At 39.0% G+C, this 23,072-nt stretch overlaps 2 protein-coding genes across 2 annotated transcripts in view; one reads left to right on the top strand and one right to left on the bottom strand.

Moving 5' to 3' along the window:
- LOC114241474 (protein Skeletor, isoforms B/C) overlaps positions 1–86 on the bottom strand; it is a 28,776-nt gene extending 28,690 nt beyond the window's left edge. The window contains exon 1 of the mRNA XM_089738755.1: positions 83–86. Coding sequence (XP_089594881.1) covers positions 83–86 — 4 coding nt within the window. The remainder of the gene's footprint in view (positions 1–82) is intronic.
- TBC1d7 (TBC1 domain family member 7) overlaps positions 1–23,072 on the top strand; it is a 202,911-nt gene that overhangs the window by 81,259 nt on the left and 98,580 nt on the right. The window lies entirely within an intron of this gene.

A 23,072-nucleotide genomic window follows, 5' to 3' on the forward strand; every position in this document is an offset into this window, starting at 1 on the left:
GTTCGACGAGAATGATGATCGGGGATGCCCTAGAAATTGAGACTGATTTATTTACGCGCACAAACAAACCCAACTATCTCACTCATATTTGCACAAAGCTGGAACCGGCAGTGAGGGGCGCTAGTCACCGAGTGAGTAAAATTTAAAAGATCTAAGTATATTTTTGTTCTCTGACATTGCAGAATTTTTCCAGCTATGAATCAAGAGATAGCTCAACTGCGGACTCTCCGACTAGTACCTACATTCAATAGAAAGTTTGGTGATACACTAACCAACATTATTTATTTTCCTGTAATTTATATCTTGAGAACGCAATGGTACCACCGTTCTATCTAGTTTAAAAAAAAAAGTTCCCTACATTCATGATACCCAGACACCAAGTTGAGGTTCAACGGCCACGTACTCAATAAAGGGTAGGTCAAGACGAATTAAAAATTAAAGCCCAAACCACAATCAACATAATAATATGATTAGACTAAATGTTTTAACTGTATGGCTGCATAGATCGAGTCTTCAATCACCATTAAGGTACTTCAGTACTGTGACGGATCTTGAGGGAAAATACTTGCTAATGATTAATACGACATTTTCTTCCGTATGACCGTCTATTTAGCGCATTTGCAATATTAAATTAAGCAAAACTAGAAAGCTACAACCGTTTCGTTTCACATATATTTGACAAGTTTTTTTTTTTAATTTATGGCCTGGTATCTTTACCTTTAGGCCAGACAAGTCTTTTTTTCTTAAGACCGTGCTGCCAGACTAAGAGCTCAAAAGCAACGTTCCGTGACAACTACCTTCTAAAGACTAGTTTGTGATTACATTGTGTGTGAGACGTGATATTGTTAATTGGGGCTCGTGATTTGCCTCAAATTGTATACGGTATGCACCAGATAATTTTGTATTATTTTGCAATATAATTCGTAAGGTGTCCCCAAACTTGTATAATTAGACCCCTCCCGCTTAGTGCCAGTACGCCGTATGATCGTTATCGTTTCGTCCGGTCTGTATTTATCAAATGTTCTTAACGGGACCCATTTACGGATATTTCGACTGACACCCTAGTTACGGAGGGTTATAAGCGAAGGGCACGTAGGGTTGCTGATGTTAAAATTGTTGTTTTTAGTGACTAATGCGCATAATCTGAAGAGACCAAGGTTTGAGTTTGAGGTTTTCAGTAGTGACTAATGCCTGTAATCCAAACAGGCCAAGGTTTGAGTTTGAGCATTTTGTCTTCAGTATGGTTTTTATTCAAGTTACACACTCGGTGTGGACCTAGAAATCAAACCTGCAAAAATTATAATTTGTTAATATATTGGTGGTAGGATATCTTGTGACTTTGCACAGATAGGGACCACCAACCCGTCTGTCTCAGTCGTGAAGCAGTAATGCGTATCGATTTGAAGGGCGGGGCAGTCGTACTATGAAACTGACATTTAAGCCTCAAGCCTCAAGCCTCAAGCCTCAAGGCGGGTGGCGGCTTTTATTGTTAATGTCTATGTGCTCCAGTTAGCACCTAACATAATGTGGGACTTGCGCTCATCCGCCAAACAAGTTAAAAAGTCAGTAACCGCTTAAAATCAGATGGGTCAAAAGTTCGTTTGACTATCTTAATTAAAAAAAATATACAATAACTTAGAAGGCAATGAAACTGATGTTTAAATTTATAAGATTAACCTCCAAATGTACTCAGAAGAAACGTATTTTATTTTTCATTAAAAATTAATCCTTCAGTCGACTGAGCCAACCCTAGTCTTCTGTTTCCCCGTCACGGAGGCAGAGGGCGCCCCTTGAATACGCACTCTTAATACAGTTTTGTCTCGGTATTTCGATAGTCATTTATTCCTAAATTTCCCGCTTTTTCCGTTATTTCATTCGCTTAGGACATGATTGCATTGATGCTTGTAAGAATGTCGAAAAATTCTTTGTAGTATATTTTAGTTTTTAGGTAGATTTGCAAGCTGAAACTTAAAGATGCTTTGCTGCAAATACTAGTAGTAGCATAGTGTTTCGTCACAGCCCGCCTACAAATTGCTTATGCAGGTCAAGATCCTCGTAAAGATTGGTCTTTTTAAACGAGTAAAATAATAATCTGCATTGGAAATAAGAAAATATCATTTTCTTAGTACATAGTAAGTACCCTTAGAATCTATATATTAATACGTGAAGCAAAAATTTTGTATCCCTTTTTACGAAAATTTCGCGGACGGAGGAGTATAAAATTTTCCACACTTATAGAGAATATAGAGAAGAAGTGCACAATGCTAATATTTTTTTTAAATAATGCATAAAAGATACATTAAATCAATAAAGAAAACATTACACACACTACATATCATGTATTTGACGCACACACGCATGCATACTATTTATTGTCAATCTTTTGTTCTTAACGTCTGTGGTCAAATTGAGAATAGATTAAATATTGTTTGTCTTTGTTAATATTTTTTATAGTGTAGTCTTGGCGAAATTTGTGATTTTAGAAGTATAAAATACAATCATAATAGTGTATAAACTTACAATTCCAATTAATTATAGTCGAATTTCGACTACTGTGGGACCTCTAGTTACTATAAAAATGTCATTTTTAAAGAGATTCAAACATTGAATTATTTAATGTTGGTAATGTTATATCGCAAGTGTTAGGCGTAGCATGAAACGTGTTCAGGAGTGCTCAAACTCGACAGCCTGACAGTAATGTGATGTTGTTACAAGATTGCATTCACGCGCTCGTCTGTCGTGCCTCGTCCACACATACTACAGAGCAATAAAAAAAGCATTTAATACATTCATCAGATTTTATTATCTATTTTATTAACGCTTTGAAAAACAAAACAGGAACTAGGAAGTACGCTTCATACCTAAAGAAAACAGGAAGAACCTAATTATTCTGTTTTGAAAATACAAACACGTTTTACCTTAAATGTTTTTATATTCTTTACTGGTGGTAGGACCTCTTGTGAGTCCGCACGGGTAGGCACCACCACCCTGCCTATTTCTGCCGTGAAGCAGTAATGCGTTTCGGTTTGAAGGGTGGGGCAGCCGTTGTAACTATACCTACTTGAGACCTAGAACTTATATCTCAAGGAGGATGGCGCATTTACGTTGTGGATGTGGGGCTCCAGTAACCACTTAACACCAGGTAGGCTGTGAGCTCGTCCACCCATTTAAGCAATAAATAAAAAATTGGGCTGCTCTTTTGTACATCAGGTGGAATTATGTAATTTATCTGACGGACAGGACGAATAGTGCCCATTGACATAGCCCACTGAGTTTCTCGCCGGATTTTCTCAGTAGGTCGCAATTCCGATCCGGTAGTAAATTCAGCGAAGCACTGCTCTTGCTAGGACTAGCTAGCTAAGACTAGTGTTAGCAATTCTCTTAGGTTGAGTCCGTGAGCTCACCCAGCAGTCCGCGCGAAATCGGAATAGGCCCTTGGGCTACAAACGATTAGGTTGGCAAAAAAAGGGTATATTGTTTACATCATGTGTCAACGCCAGATTTGCCGCAAGCTCGTCAAGCATACCCGTGCACAGCCGCTTATGAAAGCTACAATGCTGTCAAGCATCAATCAGGTCGATAGCAATAAAAAGAAAATAGTTCAAGATCAAACAAGATATTTTTAGATTTGTCTACCCGACGTGCATACTTCAAATACCTTGAAAGACGAAACCAATCGCCACTGGAGTCCCTCATGCCGTTTCAAATCGAGAGAACGTTTCAATCAACAATATTAAAACGAGGGGACATTGTGAGTGCCATCCAAACATATTAGAAACTAGGACGTCTCCTCGTTGAGCTGACAAAGATTGAGAGTAATATCAGCTTTTAATATTACAGGATATGCGAACCACGGCCATATCATCCGCCCGTCGTAGATAGTTTCCTATTTCCTCCATCTAATTAAAATCTTGAGAAGTGTGTGCTGAGTGCGAGTTATTTAACGTTCTCGATAGCGTAAAAGTTAACTCAAATTTGTATGCAGTTAGAACAGCGTACCTAGCGGAAAACGTAGGCAAACGTTTCAACTCTATACAAATTATAAAAATGTTAAAAAACTCGCACTAAGTAAAGCACTAAGTAATGCGTTTCGGTTTGAAGGGTGGGGCAGCCGTTGTAACTATGAGACCTTAGAACTTATATCTCAAGGTGGGTGGCGCATTTACGTTGTAGATGTCTATGGGCTCCAGTAACCACTTAACACCAGGTCGGCTGTGAGCTCCACCCATATAAGCAATAAAAAAAAATACACACAGGTATATTATGATCATTTGATTATGTTGTTTGTCTATGAAGTCTTCCCAAGCGGCCGGTCCCTTTTGATAAAAGCGTTTGAGAAATGTTGAATATGTTAAGTATATCACGATGGACTGTTCCAGATCGTAGGTGAGGAATAATCGTTATTAAAACCCGACAGACAAAACCCACTGAAATTCTCGTCGGATCTTCTCAGTGGGTCGCGATTCTTATCCGATAGTAGATTCAACGAAGCCTTGCTCTTGCTAGGGTAGATGTTAGCAATGAGCTAAGTTTGCTCACCTACCGGTCAATGAGTAGCTGCAATATAACATTTCCAAATGCGCTATTCAGGTTTCTCTGGTTTCTATGTACCGATTTTATGTGAACGTAAGATTTCTTCATATTCCCTGAGCTTACCTGATCTTGTATACAATGAAGCGTTATTAATTTTTTTATTCTTGTCGTTAATGTACTGTCGATTGCACCTATAATTGAGGTGACATCTGCCATGAACTTTTGTCAATTTATCAATGTTTTGTATTGATGATCACTTTGTTCGTGCAACTTAATCAATAAATAAATAAATAAATTCACACGAAGCAGATTCCATGAAGACTACCATTTGGCTACCAACATATGATAACAGAAAAAAATATAACAAAAAAGAGTTGAAAATGAGTTTGTCTGCAGTGCGTCGCAGCTCAGCCATTGTCGGACGCAGTTTCCGCGTCCCTGACGAGTCACGACCAATGAGTCAAGTATTCTTGTTATAACGATATTGTTAACGGCACAAATGACGGTTACATTAGCGACACATTTTTTTATTGCCCTTGTAGGCAGACGAGCACACGGCCCACCTGATGGTGAGTGTTTACCGCCGCCCATGGACTTCAGCAATGCCAGGGGCAGAGCCAAGCCGCTGCATACCGCTTAATACCCTCCACAAGCCTCGTTTGAAGAAGGACATGTCATAGCGCTCGGGAAACACCATGGAGGGGAGCTCATTACATAGCCGGATGGTACGTGGCAAAAAAGACCTCTGGAAATGCACTGTGGATGACCGCAGTGGCTCCAGGTGTATGGATGAACTCTACTCCGGTGGCGGGCGGTGCGACGGTAAAAACGAGATGACGACGACTTGTTTATATTCTAGCCGGCACTAGACATACAGCACGAGAAACTAAAATTGTGCCTTCTTAATAGCAGCAATTCCGTTAAGTAAAGAGACCGAACCATATTATTCGTGAGCAAAATTGGCTATTTATAAAATGTCTCTTCAAACTTAGAAACAGGAAAATAAACAGAAGCTTAAAGTAAATCTTTTAATCTTCAGGGAAACACTCACTTTGTAACAATGTTGGAGTTTTACAAAGAAGGTATTGTAAGGTGTGCTCAGTGCTAAGCTCGGAATATTACGAAATAATTGACGATTTTTAAGATTTGACTTGTGGGTCACCTGATGAAAACTCTACTGCCCGTGGACATGACATTGTCATTGCCAGCCGCACTACTATCTACCGCAATTTATTGAAGAAAATAATTTTAGAATACTCAGGAAATACCGTATAATAAGTACTTTAGCTGTTAGTTATTACGCAAACAAGAATGAAACCTTGACCTAATAATATTAGTAATTGATCGGTAGATTAGGTAATAAATATTTATCGACAAACAGGCGAAGGAAAATTCGTATTTCCTGATTCCGTTTGAAATTCAACATTTTATTTTGTTTTACACTTCCTCGAATTGGACGAATATTTGCAAAAAGGAACCAATACCAAGAAGCATTAATATCATTTATTGAATTTTCACTACGATACACTTTTTTTTATTAGAACGATTTTATAAAAGCACTAATTATTTATAAAAATCTTGTTCAAAATTGGTTGCAAATGTTCTTGAAATCGTGGATATCTTATTTCTTTAATGTCATTAATTACAATAAGACAATTAAAATCCTTGAAGACATCCCGGCCCTTCCATTTTCTAAATAATCATTAATTTTGTGGATTTTTAAGGATACAAATAAATGAACTATTCATGTTGTTTTTTTTTATTGCTTAGACAAGTGGGCGAGCTCACAGCCCACCTGGTGTTAAGTGGTTACTGGAACCATCTACAACGTAAATGCGCCACCCACCTTGAGATATACGTTCTAAGATCTCAAGTATAGTTACAACGGCTGCTCCGCCCTTCAAACCGAAACGCATTACTGCTTCACGGCAGAAATAGGCAGGGTGGTGGTACCTACCCGTGCAGACTCACAAGACAAGCGATAGAGAGGCACGATCGGTCCAAGTGTTGGCATGTGACACATTAATCTCTCTTCTCGCGTGACGTCAGAACCAGCAGTTCGAATATTTCTACTTCTACTACTGACGTTATCACGTGCTACTATCGTCCGTAAATCGACTTTACAGACAACCATTATTATTTTTAATACGTACCTTATCCATAAAAAATAAAATCGGTTCAACGTCGTTATTGCTATTTCGCTGCAATAATTTTGTCGCGAGTGCGTCGTATGTTACCGCCTCAATGCGCCCAGCAAATTCAAGTACAGCAGGATTATCCGACAAGCAATATGCAGTTTATTATAAGGACTAAGCCATTTGAAATATGGAAAATGTGTTTTAAAACGTTTCAGATAAGGTCGTTTCTCGTTTATATATAAAGCTGTTAATCACAAACTCAAAGACATAGAGTATTTGATTTAGCTTAGACTCGTATTCAATATTTAGTTACTACATGTAATATAAGTTTTTATTGTAAATTAACTGACCCGGCAGACTTCGTAGTGCCTTAATCGATAAATAAAAGACCTAAACTTTAATTAATTCCGCGGATTTTTATATTTATCTACCTTTTAAACCTTCTCTGCACTTCCAAAAATAATTCAAGATCAAAATTAGCCAAATCGGTCCAGCCATTCTCGAGTTTTAGCGAGACTAACGAACAGCAATTCACTTTTATATATATAGACTATATTGTAAATTATATTATTATATTTAGTACTAGCGACCCGCCCTCGCTTCGCTTCGGAAACATTACATTTTATGATTGATAGATGAGTCGCGCGATTTTACCCACGGTTATTATCGTACCGCGAGTGACGTCGCGGAGCGAAGCTAGTCTAAGAAAATTAAGCCTAAGTTACTCCTTATATCATCAGCTACCTATCAGTGAAAGTTTCGTCAAATCGGTTCATCCGTTCCAGAGATTAGCCGGAACAAGACAGACAAACAAAAATTGTAAAAAATGATATTTTGATGTACCATGTACCATGTATATATATTTCAATATTACAAACCTACACTCCAATTTTATTTATATGTATAGATGATTTATACAAATACTTAGTTATAGCCCCTTTATGAGGTTATTATAATACTCTTATGATAACCTAGATGTCGTTTTCTTTAAAAACTATGAAAAGAATACCTTTCGTATGGTGAACAAAAAAATCTTCAAGGAATCTGCTTCGTGTGAATTTAACAACGCTTCATTGTATACAAGATCAGATAAGCTCCGGGGTATATATGAAGAAGAAATCTTACGTTCACATAAAATTGGTACATGGAAACCTGAATAGCGCGCTTTTTTGTTTTTTTGTTATTTTTTCCTACCTAAGCTGGTAGCCTAGAGAGGCTATTCCAGCGGAACCTTAACTAGTAAGTGAGCTCACGGGGCTCAAACCTGACGACGATGCTAACACGAACCCTAGCAAGAGCCGTGCTTCGCAGAATCTACAACCGGATCGGAAACGCGACCCACTGAGAAGATCTGGTGAGAAACTCAGTGGGCTGTGTCTGAGAGTTAATTTACTCGTCGAGCCCTTCGGCGCAAGCGACGGGTTCGACGAGAACGGTGACCGGTGCTTGAAGTACCTAGAAACACCGTTAGTGGATCGGGAGGATCCGAGATGACGTGTTTTGGGCGACGTCGACTGCTTTCCATTCTTTCCGCAGGATCGGGAATGACAGCGCGCTTGGAAATGTATTAATATAAGCGCAAGCTAGCGACCACTACTTAAGTCTTAAAACCACTATCGTCCAGACAGCCGGTCACTACTCACGGCATATTTTTTTGTTATTATTATTATTATTATATATATTATTGCTTAGGTGGGTGGACGAGCTCACAGCCCACCTGTGTTAAGTGGTCACCGGAGCCCATAGAAATCTACAACGTAAATGCCGCCACCTATCTTGAGACATGAGTTCTAAGGTCTCAGTTTTTACAGTACAGTTCATAATTCATATAAATTCACATCATAATTCCCATTTGGGCTATACGAAATACTGGAAAAATGCGTTGCGTGTATCTATTGACAGCCTCCCCACAAATGATTACAATTATTTTCTAAATGCTTACTTCACACTAAATTGTTTTTCTGCTTTTGACGTAAAATAATATGAACTAGAGGTCCCGCAGTAGTCGAAATTCGACTATAATTAATTGGAATTGTAAGTTTGTACACTATTATGATTGTATTCTAGACTTCATAAATTTCGCCAAGACTACGCTATAAAAATATTAACAAAGACAAACAATATTTAATCTCAATTTGACAACAGACGTCAAGAACAAAAGTTTCACAATAAATAGTATGTATGCGTGTGTGCGTCAAATACATGGTATGTAGTGTGTGTAATGTTTTCTTTATTGATTTAATGTATCTTTTATGCATTATTTAAAAAAAATATTAGCATTGTGCACTTCTTCTCTATATTCTCTATAAGTGTGGGAAATTTCATACTCATCCGTCCGCGCAATTTTCGTAAAAAGGGATACAAAGTTTTTGCTTCACGTATTAATATATAAATAGTCCTATTAGTTTTGCATGCAATGATTGGCAGTAGCGCTGGGGATATAATTCGATTGCTTTCAGTCTTACAAACCTTATCTTGAATACTCATTTTCGTACTCAGATGAACTTTGAGGTTATTTTTGAATTTTAAAGCTTAATTGCTAATCACTTTAGCGTAAAAGTATCATCACTAATATAATAGATGCAACGAATGGACAGGTAATTTCTGATATAATAAGATACGAAATCAATAAAAAAAAATCCTCAGTCTTTATGATCTCATGTGACGCGAGGGAGCTCCTTTGCCGGATTGATTGGATCTAGATGGGTGGACGAACTCACAGCCCACCTGGTGTTAAGTGGTTACTGGAACCCATAGACATCTACAACGTAAATACGCCACCCTCCGTGAGATATAAGTTCTAAGGTCTCAAGTATAGTTACAGCGGCTGCCCTACCCTTAAAACCGAAATGCATTACTGCTTCACGGCAGAAATAAGCAGTGTGGTGGTACCTACTCGTGCGGACTCACAAGAGGTCCTACCACCAGTAATTATGCAAATTATAATTTTGCGAGTTTGATTTTTTTTACACGATGTTATTCCTTCACCGTGGAAGTCAATCGTGAACATTTGTTGAATACGTACCTATTTCATTAGAAAAATTGGTACCCGCCTGCGAGATTCGAACACCGGTGCATCGCTACACACGAAAGCACCGGACGTCTTATCCTTTAGGCCACGACGACTTCTACGGTAGGTAGATAATCCGTACGAAGTGACATCAGCGTATTTTTTTCTATTTTAACCTTAGATTTTGTAGTTTTTGTTACACCTACTTCGATTGGTTGTTGCAGCATTGTCTATGCATTACTTAGTGCAATTCTGTAATATATGATTATCACAAGAACCCGTAAACTTTGCATATCTTTCTACTTCCGTATATAAAACAAGTGTAATCTTTGTAGTTACGATACTAAATCACAATGCACCCAATCATAATTTGTGCACACATACGCCATTATTATATAAATTTGATAAATCGATTTAAAAAAATACTATTACGGAAAAACAGGTAATAGAATTTTCACCTGCTTACAATATTTAGATCTTTATTTCAATTTTTGAAAACAAAATTACCGGGTTTGTCAATTTGCAAGAATCTCTCTGCTCTGGCTCATGACATCAAAAGCTTGCTTCGATTGTTTGTAAAGACTTTGTGTTTTCTTATCGATCTTTACTATAAATAAGAAATTAGAGAGAAGTTGAGAGCTATATAATTCTCAATAAACAACCTTGTAACTCATGGTTTCTGTGAATCAGTAAAATACGCTATTACTGCGACTTTTCTACGAACTCTACAAAAGCAATATTTTGCTACTGAAAATTATTTAAAAAAATTCCAAATTACTCGTGAATGCATTTTTAATGGCTTATATGTAACATATTAATTGTTCAAGACTGGCAAACAAAATTAAGTTGTATTGACAGTGTGCTTGATTCGAGTTTTTTAACGTTCTCGATAGCGTAAAAGTTAACTCAAATTTGTATGCAGTTGGAACAGCGCCCCTAGCGGCAAAAGTAGCCAAACATTCCAACTCCATAATTTATTAAATTTGAGTTAACTTTTACGCTATCGAGAACTTTAAAAAACTCACAATAAGCACTCTGAGACCCGGGGCCTACAGACATCACGACTTCGAGGATTTAGAACTGGCGATACCACATATCAAACGATGCGAATATGATTGTATATAAATTCCGCAGACAAGTTACAATTCATCTAAGCAAACACTTACTTAACACGTGTTCATGAACGTCTTCCACGGCGAAGGTAATCAAACATCCTGTAATGAAAATTAAACCCAGAAATAAATAGACCGATATGGGTAGGCACCAACATCCACATTATTTCTGCCGAGAAGCAGTCATTCGGTCGAAAATACGCGCGTTTGGTTGTGCTATTAACCGTGCCTTCTGCCTCTGGACCGGAGAGAGAGCCGAGTTCCGTCTCGGACAGGGATCGAACGTTGGGAGAGAGTGGTCGATGGGGTTTAGTCGACAGACGTCTTGGAGTCCGACATAACCCGGCCTGATCCCCATGGGGCGGCTAACCGTAAACTCGAATCCCCAACGTAAAAAAAAAACTTCGACATAATTTTTTTTATTGCCACATACGGTACCACCTGGTAAGTGTTCACCGTCACTCATGGACGTTAGTTACGTTAGTAGACCATTAAGTGCCCTCCGCAAGCTTCGCTTGAAGAAAGTTTTCTCAAAGGCTGGCGGCACTCACGTTGTGAAACTTCAAACAGTCACGTTTGTATTGTTTTATTATTATCGTTGAAAACCATTCTTGGAGTTACATAACAGTCATCGGTGACATGGCCCCTAGTCCATTTTTTCCCTACCTATTATAGTAACCTCGAGGGGACTAGATTCGCCGAGCGTGTAGGTAAGCTCACGGGGTTCTAACCCGGTGACGTTGCTAACACTGGCCCTAGCAAAAGCAGTGCTTCCCAGAATCTACCACCGGATCGGAAACGCGACCCACTGAGAAGATCCGGCGAGAAACTCAGTGGGCTGTGTCTGTATGTTAGTTCGCTTGTCGACGAGGATGGTAACCGGTGCTTGAAGACCCTAAAAGCACCAATAGTGGATCGACATGATCCGAAATGACGTGTTCTCAATCATAGAAACCAGTTGGATGCAGGCCGTTTCAATTTGATCAATGGACGTCGATGGAGAGGCCGATGCCCAGGAGTGATGACACACATTACGTCCAAGGAAAAAAGAAGAATTATGTCATGGAGAGTTTAAGCCGGACTTTAACGGTAGGCAGCGGCTTGGCTCTACCCCTGGCATTGCTGAAATCCATGGGCGACGGTAACCACTCACCATCAGGTGGGCCGTATGCTCGTCTGCTTACAAAGGGCAATAAAAAAAAAAGAACTGTTTAAGCCCTCAAGCCAGAGGCCCCACATACCATATATCTAATTGTGTTAGTTTAATTAGCTCCATTACAAACTTTTCCATTAAACCTACCATTATATCACATACAATGGACTCTAATTTCAGTTTTCTGTAAATACCAGGTAACTTTAACATTGTTATTTAGAATTCATTTATTGGAAATATTTTTAATTATACAGTACGTTTTTAAACTTGACATTTTACAAAAAAAAAACACTATACAAAAACCAGATAACCGCTTCGATATAGGGCGCCGTTGTCGATGACTTTAAGAGTGAGAAACCTCCTTACGATATGTACATGTCAATCTTGCTGGATAAGGGAAAATATCTTAAGATATTGGTCGAGGTTTTTGAACAATAATAGTTGAATCAACATATCACATGGTAGTCTCATATTTTATCTCATTGTAAGCAGAAATACAGTTAAGTAATGGCCATTAATAGTGGAAGAGTGTTTTAAAACGGAGGCAGCCGTTATAATAATGTCGCCCTTCAAATCGGACCTCGTGACTGATACGCAGTGGATAAAGCTAGGATGGGCTTACTCGTGCCCGCTCACAATATATTCATGAAGTTGCGTCTATTGTATTTTTTTTTATTGCCCTTGTAGGCAGACGAGCATACGGCCCGCCTGATGGTGAATATTTACCGTCGCCCATGGACTTCAGCAACGCCAGGGGCAGAGCCAAGCCGCTGCTGTGAACTGTTTAACACAAGCGAGAACGTCATTTTCTTCTTCTTCTATGTCTCCACCTTATTCCATTAGGTGGGGTCGGCATAGCGAATTTTTCTATTCCATTCTTTTCTATTAGCCGTCATCTCAACACTCACTCCTTTCTTTCTCATGTCGTCATTCATACACTCCATCTATGTCTTCTTCGGTCCACCTCTTCCCCCTCTACCTTGCACTACAATTTCCATACATCTCCTAGTCACATACATCTCTCTACGCATCACATCTCCATATCACGCTAATTAAAAAAATGTTATTAAAAAATATAATGTGCCAATATCTATACAAATATTATAAAGCTGAAGAGTTTGTTTGTTTGAACGCGCTAATCTCAAGTACTTTTTTTTATTTTTTTATTGCCCTTGTAGGCAAACGAGCATACGGCCCACCTGATGGTGAGTGGTTACCGTCGCCCATGGGCTTCAGCAATGCCAGGGGCAGAGCCAAGCCGCTGCCTACCGCTTAATACTCTCCACAAGCCTCGTTTGAAGAAGGACATGTCATAGCGCTCGGGAAACACCGTGGAGGGGAGCTCATTCCATCATAGCCGGATGGTACGTGGCAAAAAAGACCTCTGGAAACGCACTGTGGAAGACCGCAGTGGCTCCAGGTAGTATGGATGAACTCTACTCCGGTGGCGGGCGGTACGATGGTAAAAACGAGATGCCGGTATCATCTCGAACAATTCCTCAGAGCACTCCGATACTGGTCCGATTTGAAAAATTCTTTCAGTGTAAGATAGCCCATTTATTGAGGAAGGTTATGTAGGCTATATAACATCACAAACACAAGTGGAGCATCAATAAAGAATGTTTCGAAATAGGGGTTTAAATAGCTCCTTAACATTCTAACAACAATTCAAAAATATTTTCACTTTCTACGTAAATTAAGTAGGGGGTAAAATTTAGCGTTATGCCAAAGTAATTATTCCACGCGGACGGAGTCGCGGGCAAAAGCTATATATGATACAATATTATTGAAGTAATGTTTCTACTGCCGGCATCGAGGTAAGTGTGTGCCGAGAGATATGACGGCGGCTGTCAATGTGTCATTCACTCCTGCCGGTTAGACTTGCGAGACGCCTAAGCTGAGCGAGGCCACGCCAGACCTAAGTACGAGTATATATAGGCAGGACAGAAAAGTTAAGTACAAACGTCTCGTCTGCTCGTCAAATGTTTTATTTCGTAGGTTGTTTTTTGTTTGCTGTAGCAATTAACGACACACGCGAGAGCCACACATAGTTCAATTCAATTTTAATATCGTGTATTTCAATATTAAATGTTATTGAAGGTGCTCGTTTCTTTTTGTTTTTTTTTATTGCTTAGATGTGTGGACGAACTCACAGCCCACCTGGTCTTAACTGGTTACTGGAACGCATAGACCTCTACAACGTAAATGTGCCACCCACCTTGAGATATAAGTTCTAAGGTCTCAGTATAGTTACAACGTCTGTCCCACCCTTCAAACCGAAACGCATTACTGCTTCACGGCAGAAATAGGCAGTGTGGTGGTACCTACCCGCGCGGACTCACAAGACGTCCTACTATCGGTAATTACGCAAATTATAATTTGCGGGTTTCATTTTTATTACAAGATGTTATTCTTTCACCCTGGAAGTCAATCGTGAAAATTTGTTAAGTACGTAAATACGTAAATTTTTCTAATGAAATCATTAGAAAAATTGGTACCCGGCGGCGGGATTCGAACACCATTGCATCGCTCGATACGAATGTACCGGACGTCTTATCCTCTAGGCCACGACGACTACGAAATATCATACAATAAAGTCAAAATAAAATCTATTACCGGGTCCAAGACGAGCCATAGCCCTAAGAAGAACTGGCGAAATAACCATAGCGGGCATGCGTATTTTTTGTATTTAATTTGATTTCATTATTTTATAGCTAAAATGATAAAAATCTCAATAAGGACAGAAATTGTATAATCGCAATGAAACAGTCTATGAAAGAGGATCAGAGCGGATCACTCCATTTGGTAAATAGCCATAACTATATAATATGTCGCACAAACCTTCGCTGATAGTTTCCACATGAGTACAGATCAGTAATAGCACGTTTGGTATGATCGCGTTTAATATCTTACCTCTAAAAAAAATGTTTTTTTCTTAATTCGAGTTGTTGGTAATGCAAGCCTGTCCTTGTTCATCTTACGCAAATCACAGTCTCTCGGGAATGTGTTTGTGTGTGTTTTTATTGCCTTTGTAGGCAGACGAGCACACCACCCACCTGATGGTGAGTAGTTACCGTCGCCCATGGACGTCAGCAATGCCAGAGGCAGAGCCAAGCCGCTGCCTACCGTCATGCAAATATTGCGTTGGGACACTATAGTTAGCATTTGGGTTTCTTGTGTTACTGGAATTCATATAAATCACAACAGCCTCGCTGTTCCCCACCTTGAGACAATACACTGAAGATAAAATTGCTAAACTATTTGTATGTTAATTAAAATACATATAATCAAAACAACTTTAGCGCTTAAAATTCGCATTTTTTATTGTTATTATTTTTATTATCATTAACGTTTCGCAGACTTCACAATTTTCATGATCACGGACTACATATTATCTTATTTCGGTATGACAAAAAATACATTGTTGGGGCATTAGATTGATGATGCAAAACTGCATTGCCATTTATGTATACTGCGTTTCGATTTAAACCCACTTTTTGTGGTCCGTCTCTAGTAGTTATTTCCATTTAAGGTTAACAAATAGCGATGGACCAACATTTGAATAGCGTCTGTCCGCCGGATCTACGGTAGGTATTCAAGGTTCTTAGATATCCTCTCACGACCGCGCGTGTGTCGTAATTCACAACTTGTTTACCATCAAAGTACAACTAGCCTCGCCTATAGTACGCTCTGGCCCAGTGAAACACATTTGTGTTTTTTATTATTGCTATTTTGCACTGGTTTTTTTTCCTACCTATGTTGATAGCCTTGAGAGGCTACTTCAGCTTCACCGTAACGTGTAGGTGAGCTCACGGGGCTCAAGCCGGAAGTGTTGCTAACAATGGCCCTAGCAAGAGCAGTGCTTCGAAGAATCTAATACCGGATCGGAAACGCGACCCACTGAGAAGATCCGGCGAGAAACTCAGTGGGCTGTGTCTGTGGGTTAATTTATTCGTCGAGCCCTTCGTGGCAAGCGACGGGTTCGGCGAGGACGGTGACCGGTGCTTGAGGTACCTAAAAGCACCGTTAATGAATCAGCAGGATCCATAATAACGTGTTTAGGGCAACACTGGGTAGGTACTACTGCTAACTGCAGTAGTGAATTGTAATTAATAAGTAGCACAGCGACTGTCGCAGAAATAGGGAGGACGGCAAAAACTACCCGTTTCGACATTAAGTATTAAAGAAATTTGGTATTCTAGGTCAATGTATTCTTGTTATACTCTTAACACACACAAAAAACCTAGCTTGTGGCGGTTAACTCTGTAGTGTTTCTAATGACTAAAAATGTATGTAGATTTCCATATAAATGAACGTCTTTTGTACCGAAATAGCTTCGGAAGCGGGTCTTCTTAATCCCTTAAAACCAAGTGAAATGGCGTACTTAATAAACCCAATAGCATTGCTAAATCACATACAAGTTATTAGCTAAAAGGCGAGAGGTATTTTCGGCAGCCGTGATAGTGAAAGGTTACTGTCGTTTATCTATATAGACAACGCAGGAAAGAGAGCCAAGCCGTTGTATATGAATGCCAGTTTGTAATGATTGATATAGGGAAGATTTTCCACCGAGCGGGTGATATTTTACGGCAAACCGACAGTTCGAATGTGGTTGGTCTTGACGCATCTTGGTCCGAAAATGTCGTCAGCATAGTTCAGGTTTTATCAAATATCTTCTATTTTATGACAATCACCCCGAAACAGCTAAGGGATTTTTCGAAGTTTTGATTGGAGAAGAATGTATACGCTCAGGAAAGATCATGGACTGTACCTAAATGACGAAAATTATGCGTGTAGCAGTTCCAGGTACTAAGAACGAACTCTCCTCGAAGGGTGGTGCGATGGTTAAAATATCTGACAGCAAATTTCTCTAAGCTGGACTTGTGCTTCAAGTACAGTGTGGAGAATTTTTCAATTGAAAATTGAAATTGCAATTTTGCATTTTAATGAATTTTGCTGTCCAAATGACAGAAATATACATGTATGTAAACCTTCCAGTCCAGTAAAAATGGACGTGAATTCTGAGTCAAAAACTTTTTGCGGTGCTTTTGAAGCTCACGTTAGGTACGTTGGCTTCGAAACAGGACAAATTTGATTGTGGATTCAACGAGCAACCATTTTTAATGAAATACGTACTTAACAAATGTTCACGATTGAATTTGAATTTGTGCTTCCGGAATTCAAGCGTCTCGCCCACGATCTGTGGTCCGGCAACATCAGCGTCTTGGACGCTAAGACATTCTACATACCGAACTTGCACTACGACGGAGCCGGGCCTGACGCATACTTCTGGGTCGGGACGGATCTGAACCTAACCCTTTTGGTACCAAGGTCATTAATTATCCACATCTTATTCTTCTCAGTGTTCTCAGTTTGAACTTATACATAGGAGTGATTTTCTATCGAGCTGCTGAATTTGCGCATAGAGCAATGATCTGAATGTTTTCTTCTTATGTTCTCTTCAAGGTGTGTGACGCATTTACATTGTAGATGTTTATGGGTTCCAGTAACCACTTAACACCAGGTGGGCTGTGAGCTCGTCCACACACCTAGGCAATAAAAATAAAAAAATTATACAACATAGCTAAATGAAAATTTATTTTGAAAATGTCGGTAGTGCGATTCAGACATATGTATTCATTAAAAGGGAATTTAAGGAGATTATCTAGCTTTAGGCGTCCTAATGCATCCATAGGCAACAGTAGTCTTTTCATAATCCTTCTTCGAAGCCAATTAAGATGAAGGAATAACATCGTGTAATAAAAATCAAACCCGCAAATTATAATTTGCGTAATTACCGGTGGTAGGACGTCTTGTGAGACCGCACGGGTAGGTACCACCACCCTGCCTATTTCTGCCGTGAAGCAGTAATGCGTTTCGATTTGAAGGGTGGGGCAGCCGTTATAACTATACTGAGACTTTAGAAGTTCTATCTCAAGGCCGGTGGCGCATTTACGTTGTAGATGTCTATGGGCTTTGAGACACTAATTCTCAAGTTCGAGTGCTGTTTGTTTTAGAAATTGTTTGTGTTGTTATTAAAGGCACTTAAATCGCGCCGGTTTAACAGAGTAGCGAACCGGACGGCACTTCTTATTCAAAGTTGGCTCTCAAATCTTACAAATACCTACGTATCTGCCGAACGTAGCTTATGAAGGTATAAAATTATTTCGAACTTAGACGAAAACTGCCCGTAGATCATAGCATACAATAGGAGATTACGATCAGCCACATTATTTAAATATGACATCATTCGTTGTGACCGTTGGTAGTGGAGATTTTGTTTAGTGATTTAATATTCAAACCAAATATTTCACAATAAAGTGATTGCTTGGTCGGTATGATTTAATCCATTACCAATCAAAAGTTTGTTCTCAATAGCACTTTTTCTTATTTAAAACATTTTCAAGAGAGAAACGATGTTTTGTTGTGTGTTAGAAGAATACGACCAAACGCGGATTCACAAAGTTCACATTAGTGACGGAATATGGCTGAACCGATCTAATGTGAACGCGCTATCAGATTTTCATATTTTTAAAGAAACATGTATATACAAACAATTCACGTATTATATAATAAACGAAGAGGTATTCACGAATGACTTCCATGATGACATCATATCAATAACAACGTGTTCTAAAAATCAAACCCGCAAAATTTATGAATTAGTGTAATTACTGGACTGGAGAGAGATGCTTCAACCGACACGGCTGAGCCATTTCTGCTGGTCACTCACGCGTTTCGGCTTGAAGGACGCCGTAGCAATTTTTTTTTTCGTTGCTGACTGAATAAGCTCACAGCCCTACTAGTGTAGTTACCTGAACTTATAGATGTCAAAACGTGAATGTCACTACGCACCTTAAGGCATTAGGTCGTAATTCCATCTGTATAACAACAGCATTTGTTGTTCAAGATCAGAAGGAGTATAATCTCGGGCGAGAAAAAGGGCAGACGAACTCACAATAGGTGTTATGTAGGTATCTGAACCCACAAATATGAATGACGTCACTCACCCTCAGACATTACGTCAAACTCGTCATCGTTACGTCATGGGAATTACGGCTCTCCTGCGTGTGTATGATAGGGGCGCATAATTACTTTGTGGCAGAAATAGGCACAATGATTATATAAATCTTATTCAAAATAAGAAACAAGGGGAAGAAATAAGTAGGAAAATATGTTGAGTGTCTAACTACATCGGACTGAGGCTGGATGGAGCTGGGGTCTTATCGTCTGATTAATAATTGTGCAGATTATTAATATCGACGCTTGAAAGACAAACGTAACTAAGCGACAATGCGTGAACTTTACAGTAGTCTAATTTACAGTTGAAATACCTGAAAAAAAATATTTTAATGAATCTAGCTGTAAGATTGAAATGATTTTAATAGACCTAGAAATATATATTTTTTGTGCATCGAATATGGTTATTGCCCATCATTTATGTACAAAGCAGTTATTGTCGTTTAGTCACGTTTGCCTTTCAAGCGTCGATATGTAAGATGGAAGCTGCTAATTGCCTTACGATCAGATCACTACTATTAGGAACAACCAATTTAAAAATATAAAAAATATAACATTCCCAAGCTTGTGAATATAACTACCGCCACTTTGCTTCTTTATAAGGTGACTAGCTGACCCGGCAGACTTCGTAGTGCCTCAATCGATAAATAAGAGACACATCAAAGGGACACATCAAAGGAAAAACAAAATTGTTTGTTTATACATAATTCCGAGCTTTTTTTATATTTTCTCATCTTTTAAACCTTCCCTGGACTTCCACGAATAATTCAAGACCAAAATTAGCCAAATCGGTCCCGCCGTTCTCGAGTTTTAGCGAGACTAACGAACAGCAATTCATTTTTATATATTAGATGAAGCCATGGGTCCGTTTCGAAGGTAGAGACAGCCGATGAATTGAAAATTGAGAATTGCACCTCAAGACAGGCTGCGTTTACATTGGAATGCTTATGGGAGTCGGTAATCACTTAACACCAGATCTCGTAAACTTAGACTGCAGAGCAATAAAAAAACGTATTAGTATTGTACGGAACCCTGATATCCAACATGTTACGATACCTATTCCCGTTAAGTTAGTGTAAGTAAAGAGGTGTAAGTAATAACACTAAGTAATGAAGTCGTCGTGGTCTAAAGGATAAGACGTCCGGTGCATTCGTGTTGAGCGATGCACCGGTGTTCGAATCTCAGGCGGGTACCAATTTTTCTAATGAAATACGTTCTCAACAAATGTTCACGATTGACTTCCACGGTGAAGAAATAACATCGTGTAATAAAAATCAAACCCGCAAAATTATAATTTGCGTAATTACTGGTGGTAGGACTTCTTGTGAGTCCGCGCGGGTAGGTACCACCACCCTGCCTATTTCTGTCGTGAAGTAGTAATGCGTTTCGGTTTGAAGGGTGGGGCAGCCGCTGTAACTATACTGAGACCTTAAAACTTATATGTGTGATTTGAATCTAGTATGACCCCTCGAGCTTACTAGAATAGGTATGAAAAAAAAAGTTAAGCTACAAAGATCAATCAATGTTATTGATGAACCTCGCCGAGTACTTTACAAATCTAGGTCACAGACGAGGTTGTCTAGTATCCCAAGCCGCTCTGATACTAAGCAGTGTAATGTTGATTGTTGTTTAGAAAGTTAGATGGGACTAGCTCATGGCCTTGCTTGTGTTAAGTGTAGCACCGGTTCCCAAAAACATAACGCACATTGAGATATGATGGCATTTTTGAAAAAAATATTTGTTAAACAATGGGAAGACCTTCAATATAGGTTACCACTGGTGGCAGGACCTCTTGTGAGTCCGCGCGGGCCACCACCACCACCCCGCCTATTTCCGCCGTGAAGCAGTAATGCGTTTCTGTTCGAAGGGTGGGGTAGCCGTTGTAACTATACTGAGACCTTAGAACTTATATCTCGAGGTGGGTGGCGCATTTACCTTGTAGATGTCTATGGGCTCCAGTAACCACTTAGCACCAGGTGGGCTGTGAGCTCGTCTATCCATCTAAGCAATTAAAAAAAAAGCGTGTCTTTGATTATACATATTATTGAAGACTTCTTCTAGCTAATTAACGCGATCAGAATTGTCTTCGTGTGACGGATAGATGTACTGCAGAGCGGTTCTTGGTACCAATCTTTTCATAGTTGTTAGCAATGAAAGATGAGTAGGAAAGTCAAAAAAAAAAAACAAATATTTAAAATCATTTATAAATGGAGTTAAATGTAATAAAATGTTCTAAAATTGCAGAGCAAGAACATTGTATATTGTCTAATAAGTAAAGACATTTTTTTTGTGGCTTGTTAAGATTTCGAGAAAGGACTAATCGCATACTTCTGTTATTCCATAGAAAGCTACTAAGAATGAATACAATACCGTTAAACATATAATTACACCAGAGAACATAATTTATGAGCGTTATAAGCGTACTGCTATCTTTGAGGGCGATCATTTTAAATATTCCCATCACAAGCCGCATTACCATTCCGGGTACTTTCTTAAACATAACAAGAATTGAGAAAAAATTCGACTTACCGACAGCCAGGAGCAGGATCACGCAGAGAGGCGCGAGGCCGCGCAGGGCGGCAACTTGGGCGCCATTGGCCGAACCCCGAGGGCGGTTTATCCTTCTATATCACAATATACCGACTGCACTACTACACTGTCGATGTTTTTACTTTTCGGAATCCTCACCACCTGACAGCTGTCAAACTTCCCGCGCAAAACACTTTCGGCATTATAATATGCAACTTATGTTTTTTTTAGTCGTCGCGTTCTAATCTACATAATAGTCGTCGTTTGTACACTGGTTTTTTTTGTCGCTTACATAACAATTATTGTCGTTGTTTACACGTGGCTGGGGTTTTATTGTCGCTACTGATCTGTCAATAAAATTTGATCAAAATCACTGTTTTTTGCCAAAGATTGGCTACTACAAATGGCCATACTATTTTTAAATAGTTCAAAAGCTAAAATGAATGAAATGAGTTATGAATTTTTTTTATGTCTTTTTTATTTGTAGTACTTTTTTTTAATACAGCCATTTGTAAAATTCAAGAATAAACAAACTGGTGCGTCCGCGTTATTATAAAATATAATTAAATGTATCGAAACGTTATTATGTGTTTAATATTTAGTAAAAAATGGCAAAGTAACAATTCCGATCAACGTCTCTTGCCGTCGAATATTTTTATCGTAACCCATCGTCCTCAAGGAGGGTAGCATCAGACAGGCGACACATTATAAACTGTAAAACATGCCAAGCTACAACGTGGATGTGTCAACATGTCTTGCCGATCTTATCTAGAGGGCCCCTTAACGGGCAAGAAGAAGAAACTACTCTCACTATTATGAAAACTGAGACCTTACAACTCACGTCTCAGGTGGTGGTGGCATTTATGCTAAATATCTATGGGCTCTGGTGCTAGGTAGTAAGCTCGTCCACACATTTAAGCAACAAATAAAGAAAAACAATATCAAACAGGTTCATCCATTAGGTCTTGGACTCTTAAAATGTATACATACGGCTTTTACTTTAACCACTTACATTTCTTTTTTCATAATAAAATTTAGAAATTATGGTCAATGATTGCCTTACAGACAGTATGGTGTGAGTATGAGATGCTGGAAACAAAGAGTTTCATATTATTATTTATTTAGTATTTTTTAAACAAATACATAATGTACTTTTAAAATTAAATAACAAAATACAATAATGGTCATTTTAAGAAAGATTAGGACGGTCAGTGTTCCGCGGGAAATAGTCTGAAATTTGGCTTTTTTTTTTTGGAACTGGTGGTAGTGCATGCACCAATCCTCAGTTCGCGGTCTATGGAAAACAGTTGTCAGCTGTCAATAAACAAGGATTCCAGATGACCACGACTGCTCTGCCAAGAGTAACCGACTATGATGATGATGGTAGAGAATTAGACCGATATGTTTTGATTAAGATTATTTTTTTATTGCTTAGATGGGTGGACGAGCTCACGGCCCAACAGTGGTTACTGGAGCCCATAGACATCTGCAATGTAAATGCGCCACCCACCTTGATATATAAGTTCTAAGGTCTTAGTATTGTTACAGCGGCTGCCCTACCCTTCAAACCGAAACGC

The sequence above is a fragment of the Bombyx mandarina genome, chromosome 26, assembly GCF_030267445.1.
Source record: "Bombyx mandarina strain Sakado chromosome 26, ASM3026744v2".
Taxonomy (NCBI): Eukaryota; Metazoa; Arthropoda; class Insecta; order Lepidoptera; family Bombycidae; genus Bombyx; species Bombyx mandarina.